The sequence below is a fragment of the Haemaphysalis longicornis genome, unplaced genomic scaffold (assembly GCF_048455015.1).
Source record: "Haemaphysalis longicornis isolate Haplotype H1 unplaced genomic scaffold, Haemaphysalis longicornis Haplotype H1 scaffold_5, whole genome shotgun sequence".
Taxonomy (NCBI): domain Eukaryota; kingdom Metazoa; phylum Arthropoda; class Arachnida; order Ixodida; family Ixodidae; genus Haemaphysalis; species Haemaphysalis longicornis.
This window is the reverse complement of record NW_027526385.1, coordinates 157920390-157930338: the sequence shown is the minus strand read 5'-3', so window position 1 is coordinate 157930338 and position 9949 is coordinate 157920390. Positions and strand designations below refer to the sequence as shown.

At 45.1% G+C, this 9949-nt stretch overlaps 1 protein-coding gene across 1 annotated transcript in view; it reads right to left on the bottom strand.

The window, feature by feature from the left end:
- Nucleotides 1-433: 433 nt before the first annotated feature.
- LOC144139485 (dermonecrotic toxin SdSicTox-betaIIB1aiii-like) overlaps nt 434-9949 on the bottom strand; it is a 73428-nt gene continuing 63912 nt past the window's right edge. Inside the window, exon 7 of the mRNA XM_077671815.1 lies at nt 434-637. Coding sequence (XP_077527941.1) covers nt 502-637 — 136 coding nt within the window. The 3' untranslated portion in view covers nt 434-501. The remainder of the gene's footprint in view (nt 638-9949) is intronic.

Below are 9949 nucleotides of genomic sequence, written 5' to 3'. Positions count from 1 at the left end.
GCAGGTATCTGATCGCCGCTTTTAAAAAAAGCCCTGGCAACAATCCCTAGCACACTTTTTCACCACACTAACACCCACTTTCTCGCATGTGGAACTTCTTTTTAGTGATCAGATTGATTCGGAAGAGCAGAGACAAGCTTTTGCTACTGTGGTCTGCGCCGGTTCGAGCCGCTGAGTGTGTCGAGCTGGCAGGCGCGGCCGGCGTGTGTGCGGACTGTTTGCGAAGGCAGAAAACGCTTCACGATTGCCTGCTGTATCTATTTCTTGCGAACGTCGCGCGGCATCTACAAATTCAGCTCAGCGATCGTCGTAGTTGACCATGGAGCAGATATATATATATAGAGAGAGAGAGGGTTCAAACCGACATTTCAGGTATATCACTTTTATTAATAATCAAAATGGCTTTCAAAAATCAAAGAAGCAGCCTTTATTATTTACCGGCTCCGCCTACACTCTCCGCATTATCTGCGTGTTCATACTGAGGTGGCGCCTTGTGTATATTCAATGTGGAGTCCTGACCCGAGTCCAAGGGCTGTCAGAGGGCCCTGCCAGTCGAGCAATTCGTGCAACGCTAGGCCATTTCAAGGCAGCAAGGGCGCTGTCGGGATAGTTCGTGATGACCCCGTCCAGTCCAAGTCTGCGAAATAACATATCGAATTATATAATTTGTAGGATCTATGTAAATGATTGCGATTCGAATTTTTATTATCATCCACCAGAAAGCTACCTGTAATCTTATAAATGCACCAAAGACATGGGAAGCGAACGAAATAACAGTAACCTACTGCGACACGATATCTGCCACGTCTTGCGCTTTGTAAACTTGAGTGATCTACTCGAGCAAGCCCGTTTGTGGGCCTTAATCCTGTTTTGGCGGCATTCCATACATATTTGCGCGCCTTTTGCATTTTACGCCACAATTTGTTCACTACTTAATAGACGAGTAAATGCTATAAAAAAAACACACGGGTCGTAGATACAACATAGGTTTGCTTCTGAAAACATTCATTGATGTAAAACTTTTGCTTAACTATTCGAAACACCCAACAACTGAAAGAAATGACTTAAAGCGACATAAGTCTTAATTTTCTCGTTTTGCAATATCTGTTTGGAGGAATTACAATAGCCCAAAAACTTAAGTTAATGTTGGTGTGTCAAATTTTCAGTATTCGGCATTCATTGATTGCATACAATGTTCTTTCTTTGTTCTTGGTGGACAAAATAAAAACTCATAGGCCTTCCCACACGCAGAAGCAGCACGAAGGCGACATTGCGAAAGAAAGCTAAAAGTAAACAAAAAATCGTTTTGTGGAGCATGTTTTATGATTAAATTGCGGTAGGCGGAAACCGCGTGCAGTTTGTGCCTCGGGAAGACAGTGTTCGAAAGGGACCTGAACCTAACGCAAGACGTAACGTTGACGGTGGGTCATGGGGTGCAACCTGCATTTAAATGTCGGAAGATTCGATATCAAAATTTTCGGAAGAAAAGTTTGAGGTTTGGGGATGTTAACAACAGATGTGAGGTATGACTTAAGGAACAAATCAGTGGGCTCAGTTTTTGCGTGGTTGTTAAGCTCTTCAAAACTTTACTGCGCGCCAGGAAACAATACTCCTATTGAAAAATATGACGCCTCGCCTCCCACGTGCTCATCATCATCATTATCATTATGTATCATTAAAGTACTGATCAGAACGGGTCTCGGCGGCTCGTCCCTTTTCCCACATTTTTGGTGCCGAAAACCCGTTGCTCGACGTTCTCCGAGCTTGCGACGAACCGCCGGGAGAACAGGGAACAAGGGACCTCCAGAGGGGAGCCACACCGAGCGGATTTTGGCCTACTTTCGACCGCCTTCTCACCTCTGGGGAACAGAAATGAAGCCACCATACCAGCGAACCCGTTGAGAAAGGCTGGGCCAGCTAACGAAGAAGACGCGAGCCGGACGCATTCGTGCTGCACCATTGTCGACACACATGAGATGCGCCTTCGCCGCTGCGTACCTGCCAGAATGCTCGCGCTGACCTTTTGCCCGTGAGTCCGATCCCATCACAAACGACGTCTGTGACGCTGGACTGGACCATGGAGGCCCTATACGAAAGGCGGCGCATCGTCCGGGAGAAACTGGCAGATGTGATGGGCAAGGTAGAAGACTTTCTTCGCGTGGAGCAACCACCCATAGGTGAGTTGACTCACCTGTTCGAAACTCTGACTGAGCAAAACGAGTCATTGATCCAGATTAACCGAGAGGTGGAAAACACCGTGGAAATTTAGAAGCTGGAATCGGAGATGTTTGGAGCATTTGATTTTCAGGCCATGGTCATATCGGCAAAAGTTAAACTGGAAATGAAAATAACCGAGACCAGAACTAAACGGCAAGCTCTCATTATGTCCATCAATACCCGAATTAGGTCAGAGATCAGACAGCACCGGGAAAATACGGACAGCGAAAACGGAAATAATAATCTTTTAATCCGAAAACAAGAAGGCCAGTACAAACGAGAATTGAAATCAGATGGTGTACCATCTGTAAATACAAACGAGAATTGAAATCAGATGGTGTACCATCTGTAAAGGACAAGAGTCTTGATTTGTGCGCAGCAAATAACTTGTGCAATCCGATGGACAATAACAGGCCAAAAGAAGTAGAACTGATTCTGGGTACAGCGAGAAACAACGCCGAAAGAGAAGAAATTTAGTACCGGTTTTTTTCGCAATTTGACACATTCAAGACACAAGCGGAAATATTGGATACGGACTCGCAAGTTGAAGCGGGAAGACCGAGTCGCAAAGAGCCTGCGGAAGACGGAGAAAAGGAAGTTAAAGAAAAGACTAAGGAAAATAGCGGCTATCATTCTACAGAAGTCTGCAAGCCGTTTAAAAGTGATACAAGTAATGCGAGCTTCTGTGATGGACAACACGACTGCCGGCTGGCGAATGAAGTTGCCACCCAGAAGAGGGACTCCTTTCCGCAGATCAGCGGTTTCTCAGCAAGAAAACAGGTCTACGCTTCGCCACGCTAAACAGCGTCGTTTTCATCGATGGAAGCAGAAGCGGCGAGGTCTCCGAATCTGCTTGCTTCAACGGACCTGATTTCTTGATGCCGGCCAACTGAACCGCTTTCCCGCCATGCACTTTAAAGACGCAGTGAAACTTGTAGCCATTTTCGCGCGGGGGGGGGGGGGGGGGGGGAGGATATTGAAAAAGATGACGCCTAGCCTCCCTCGTGCTCATCATCATCATTGTCATTATGTATCATTAAATTACTCATCAGAACGGGTCTCGGCGGCTCGTCCATTTTCCCACAACACCTTTGGCACAAACGCCCAGTCAATGCTTTCTACTAATCTCTTTCTATTTAAATGCGATATTTTCAGAAATTCAGAAATTTGTGTAAACCTCGCTATCTTGGATATGCAGACGATATAAATTTATTGTGTTTGCTTTCGACCCGCTACATATCGTCGCGGTTTGCATTTGACCGTGACCTTTTGAGTTTAAATGAGTTACCCTGCTACCATAACAGCGAAAATCTGAGTCTCGCTTCACAATCGCCCGCATGTCTTTTAATAGTGTGACGGCGTCAATTGTTGTCTATGCTCCGGAAAAGCACCGCCAGGAACTGGTAGAATAACAATGCAGTCTTCGGCTTTTTCTCTCACTCTCCACCTATTTCTTCTTCTCTTTTTTCTCACACTGCCATTGTACCCTGCTCTTAGGGTTCCTCGTTGCACTCTCTTAGCTATCCCTGCACCTCCTGCTTCCGATGTGCTCTGCATTCACCTGTGCGGGACGGGCGCGCCTAGAGCCACTACATCAGGGTGCGCATATGCCACTGCTGACGACGCCAATGGTGCGCAAGCCAATAATGAATGCTTAATATATAGGGTTTCCCTCTCCCTCCCTCCCAAGTAATCAGGTACTATTGTTAGCTCCAAAATTTCGCAGCATCATCTTCCGGTGAGAACCCCGCGGCTTCGGCTGTGCGCCGTTTGTATTACCTCCCCCGCCCCCCCTCTCCCTACTTCTCGGTGCTATTCCTCGCCTGCTGGCCTTGTCACATGGCTCCTGCCGTAGAGAGACGCCAGTCTGACATTCGCGCCATGGACAGTTGTACAGAGAAAGCTATGCCTGAAAAAGCCTGCCGAAGGACGAAGAGCCGACCTAACGATGCCACCCACCAGAAGTGCTTGCGAAGCTCGAAGTTCACTTTCACACGCGCTGCCGCAGGCTGCGCGAATTCAGTTACTCGCGATGCCGGGTATGCGTTTTCGTTTTCGTCGCCGGTGCTCCCTTTGAGATATACTGACGCAGTCACCGCCACAGACTAAATAAGTAGCCGGAAGGTTCCAGCACTAGTGGTGCCGTCGTCTAAAAATCCCCAATCCATTCCGGGCAAAAAGCGCTTAATTCCATTCCAATTCCATTCCTCCGAGCGTTGTCCTCATTCCATTCCTATTCCATTCCGGCATCTCGGAAAGGTGGAATGAATCCGGAGTCATTCCAATTACGGATTGGTTAACTCCGCAACACTGGCTAGCTGGGATACTACACCAGGCGGCAACCCTCTTACTTTTCGCCAGCGGGGACGTCTTCGAAGCTGTGAGATTTTCTTGAAAAGACAGAACTTTTCGTTTTATAGAAGCAGCACTTATCCCCGACGAACCGACACCACAGATAGAAGTGGAGAGGGGTGACTACACGCCGTCAGGACGCCCTCAACACTTAAGTCTGGAACCGAAACCGCGCTCACACGTGGAAACGCACGGTAGTTTGTGGTGCGAACAAAAAAAAAGACGTGAGGGGCAGTTACTCTTTCTGCTGGTGTGGAGTTTACGCTACGAAAACAAGACCAGAAGTGATTGCCACGTTGGCCAAGGGGTGGTGATAGCCCCTCCGTTCATCATCATCGTCAGTATGACGAATTTCCTGTTATGCGATTCCAGACGTTCTCAGTGCTGCTGGCTCCTTACGGTAGAACCAGGATTCGCTAGATTGGTTCATTTCTCCGGTGGATGTTTTCCTAAAAGTGCAAAATACAACTACCGATCAGATGGCCAACTTAGTTCCACCACAGTTAACCGCCGCGACGTTCCGTTACATAGAGGTCCCGAACACAAGGGCTTCAATGGGGGTTGCAATTAGGAATCGAAAAACTTCGTTAAATCCTGGAATTCGTTAAATAGCGATTCGTTACATACAGGGTTAAGTGTATTCATGATAAGTGACGAACTGTAAAAAAACCTCATTTCCGATAAATAGGTAAAAAATGCTCTTAACAGAAATGACCGTTCTGCAACGTTTTATTTGTTATAAAGCATGAAAGTAGCTATAAACGCTTCCATGCAACCGTAAAATTGGTGGCGAGATGTTTTGTGTGCATGGGGTTTAAATTCCTAACACTGACGCAATGGAAGGTAGGCAAAAAAAATTTGACAGGCTTCCATTGCGCCCTCTGCACCGGACGGAGGCGGTTCCCTTTTCAGGAGAATTTATCTGCTGCTGTCGTCACCTCACTTCTTTTAACTTGCTAGAGCTGTTCCTCTCAGGTGGGGGTGGACAGTAACTAGTAGAAGGGGAGAAAAAGATGGGTGTGGGGGATGACTCTGGCTCCAAACATTTTTCTATCACGTGCTGGAGAGTGGCTAATTTTTGACACACTAGGCAAGCTACTTCGTGTATAACGCCCGGTAGGGTTGCAGGGGTACGGAAAGGACCCTCAGGCAATTTGCCTGCATGTGGTTGTTGCTCCCTCGCAAGTTTTGCCTTCGTGGTGGGAGCCTTCGGCTGTCGCTACTGTAGGTGGCAGGTAGTATGTCTCTGTAGGTGACCACTGGTTGACTTTCCGAAACTTCCACGGCTGTGTCCCACTCGGCGAGTGGTCGGGCCTTCTGATAGGAACACTCGTTTCCCTCCATTACTGAATGGTCTGGGAACCACCCTACTTCGATCTGCACTTTTGCCAGCTGTTTGTCTCTGAGCACACAGCAAGACTAAAGCGTCTGTACTGATGCTGAAGGTCCGTGACCTCTTTGGGCGTTCGTGCAGAGTGGGGGCTTTGGCAACAGCCATCTTTTTCTGATGAACATTTTGGAGCAATTTTTAGAGCGTGAAAAAAGTTATTTTGGAGCAGTCAAAACCCAATTTCGGAGCAGTTTTGAGCAAGCAACACCAATTCTTGAGGTTCTTCAACTACCACAGAAGGTGCATGCCGAAACCGCTAAACACTAAATGCTGAGAAACGCCGTTTCGATATTTACGTATTTTCATTTTGTGTCGTGAGGGTAAACCTTGTGTTGCAAGCCGGAGGGGTGGGAGAAGGCGTGCTAACCGGGAAAGGAACGAGCCAACAGAAACATAACACTTGGGAAGGTATATATGGGGAAATATGATACGAATACATTGTTTAAAAGCCATAAGGAACGGAGAAGACCATTATACAGACACGAAACTAAAAAGTAAAGAAACGCAACCGACTTCACCTGTGCAGCTGTTCTAAAAAGTGCAGAAATCAGCCTCTGTCATTACTTGTCCGGCGTACTCTAAAACCTCAAAGAAACTTACCTTCGGAGTACTCGTGCAGCACACAGTAAGTGGATCGCGTGTAATTTACTATCCGACTCATATTCACAAGACAAAAAAAAGCCACTAAAAGATGTCTTGTTCTGCTACGTCCCGGGTAAGATGCAAACAACGCAATAGAATAACGAAATTGAAACCGGCTTCTTTTTTATCGGAAGCAGTAATTCTTGAATTTTCATCGCGAAATAAGCTTTTATTGTGTTACAAAGCATTCCACCGACTTTGAAATGAAAGGTGTCTTGATGAGCGATGCATCTGGAATAAAATATTTTCTCGAGTGTACCCTAATTGAGCTTATTTTACTAGGAGCACTCCAACAATAAGCGAATTCTTGTTTTCACAATACAATACCATAGGGCTTGCAGGACTTTTACAATTACGTAAATAATTTTAAAGCTTACACCGCTGCTTAAAAAAACACAAAATCCACAATTTTCTTTGGGCAGTGGACGAAAACGCAACATCCGTTCAATATGAGCTTGTTGTCTGACGAACAGAGTTTTTGACGTTTTTTTATTATTTACTTAGGCAAGCTTAATTTCTTTTCTTCTAAGCACAGAATAAACACGTTTCACTGATATCATGCCGAATAAGTTTTGGTAACTTAAAGTGGCCATGCTGACAAAATACAACTTTGTTTTATTCAAAAAATTTGGTTTTTTATGGTGCCACTAGCGCTTGTCCTGCAGCAAACGATGCTTTATTAACTGAGAAATTAATCAATTTAACCATATATTTTTATTCCCCGCCAACGGTGGGTTTCGTGACGCCTGCGATGACATAGCCACGACAGGTCCTCAAGCGAACGTCACTACGCTGTTTAGTCTGCAACGCACTGTGGAACGCCTTGTTTACCGTCAAGCTTCCTAACTGACGCCACCGTACTGTGCAGACCGCTGTCCGCAATTGCTTTGTTTCTGATCGTATTCTCAGCTGGCTTGTTTTTGTTACCGTTAAAAATTGTGTATGCTCGACAAACAGGGTCACGTAAGACAATGTCGCTTACGCCAATCGGCCAGTGTCTTGTGAGAGAACAACAAAGCGCCGAACTGCTGTGCAGCTATAACAAGTATAGCCCGCGCAGTACCAACAGCAGCAGGCACTGGTGCTTCTATGTTTACGTGTGCTGTCGGAACTTCTGTTGTTTACCCCAGCATTCTTACTGCTATAAAATGAATGTGCATTAGCAATGGCTATTAGCAATAGCGATTAACAATAGCAATAGCTGGTTCTGCAAGCTTATAAGCTCTGCCTAACTTGCGTTTGCTTTTGCCGGCCTCAGCCAATCGCACAGCTGCCATAACATGTCATAAGTTCTAGTGCGAAAAATGAGCCACTGGGTCGCATGGCCATGCTCTTTTTGCCTAATTATATAGCTTATTTGAGTAAAGTTTGCGTTAAAACTGATGTCGGTGTTATTCTAACGAAGCAATCTTTCGAATCAGCCAAACATGCATTTTGTCTGCATGGACCCTTTGGAGCAAAATGTATTATATCATGCACTGACTTTGGGGTTAAATATATTGATTTTTAATGAGTCTAGTTACCGGAATTAAATATATTGATTTTTAATGAGTCTACTTACCGGCATGATTGCTATGTTCTGAAAACATAGCTATTCATGCCATCATTGGTTCTTCTCAAGATTGCATATGGTGATAGTAAACCTGATGATCGTAGCTTTATTTTTTAGAACACATTAATTGGCGGCGCAGAAAGCGATTATATATGGAAGGAAGTAGACAGTACGGGGTCAGCTGGAAGTGCTATAGTACGTGGACTACGTTTCATCCCGTGTAAGGAAATGTAATTCTTAACGAACACTTTTTCCCAGTTTTACACAACTGCCGCCATCGTTTCCAATTGAGAAATTATATACTACATCATTTATGCATATAGAACCATATCATTTAGATTCGAAGCTCAACTTTTAGGGGTGCGGCTGTTGGCGTCTCCAGTCGTCGTCATCGTAATCGTCGTTCGTCTCATCTTGCCACGGTACCAAAACGCCGGAAAACTCGTTTACGCCTCACGCTAGAGAGCTTTATGCTTCACAGACAAGAGACTTTTACAGCAAAGCTGTATACCTGTACCCCCCAACGGTGTCATCTCCGTTGGCAAGAACGCCCAGGCGCCAAGAATACACTTATACACTGCACGCTTCGCTCCTAACTGGGCTTCACGTTAGTGGAGATGGCTCGGGATTATTTTGGATGCACAGGCCAGTTAGGAGTAAAGCCTACGATCAGAAAAATGGGTATTACATTGTGGTTACGCACATATAACGTAAAACTGTGGCGCTTCTTTCCCCTTCCTTCTCTGTGCACCTTGGAAATCCTCTTTTTATAATATTTATAACACCTTTTCGTCCCAACCAGCGAATTAGGACAGACACGTCTTGCGTAGGGTGTTGCACGCATGACCGTGAAGAGCTCTTTATGTTGGTAAACATAATTAGTGCATGCTCAAGCGAAAAACGGGGCTTTAATTGCATATGAAGGGAAAGAGCCACTTGCGCTGAGAAATGTAGCAAGCCGTTACACTGTAAGGATTCTCTTTGCTGGCCTTCTCAAGATGAAAAAAATCTGCAAAAATATAAAGGTTGGTTGTCTGCTCTAGGTTTCGAAAAGCAAATCTGGGAAGTTCAGCCGAACTCCCCTGCGCACGTATAAAAACAGGGGGTTGTTCGTCAAAGTTTTTCTTGCGGTCACGTTGACACAGGCAAAATCGATCCTTGTGTAAATATCAGATCGAAAAAACAAAATCTCGCCGCATGCATGCTCGCGCGTCTCATGGCATTGCTAACACATGGTTAAAGTCTGACTTTAAGGAAACGCTAAAGGTGGAAATGGTTTCTTCACTCAAAGATTGTTATTCAAATAATTTGTACTGACATGATTTTTTCATTCGTCCAGAAATATTAGTTACAACAATCAATTTTGCTTCATTTTTCAATTCTATTTTTACAAGGCGCAAAAGAACATGTCACACTTCGTAAAAGGGATCGTCTACAAAGTCTTTAAGGGCATTTCGAGTTTAGGAGATCCTTCCTCCTTTAGAAGCCATAGAAAAAAACACGCGTGATTTGCAAGGCGGGGCAAAAGCTCCGAGTTGGGCCGCTAGTTTCTGGTACTATATAGACTAGGGGACCGGGAAAAGAGCCAATAGCTTACACTTTTGCTAGTTCGCATACGTCTTCTAACAGTACTTATGGCTACGCAATATATTGAGCCAAAACTTAAACTGAACTAAGCTTACCAGCAGCTGCAGTGAAAAAACCTGCTTAGTAATGTTTTATGAGATAAACGTAGTGCCATTTTGAAATACCTTTGCTGAGGACACGCTCTCGGATAGATATACTTTATATTTACA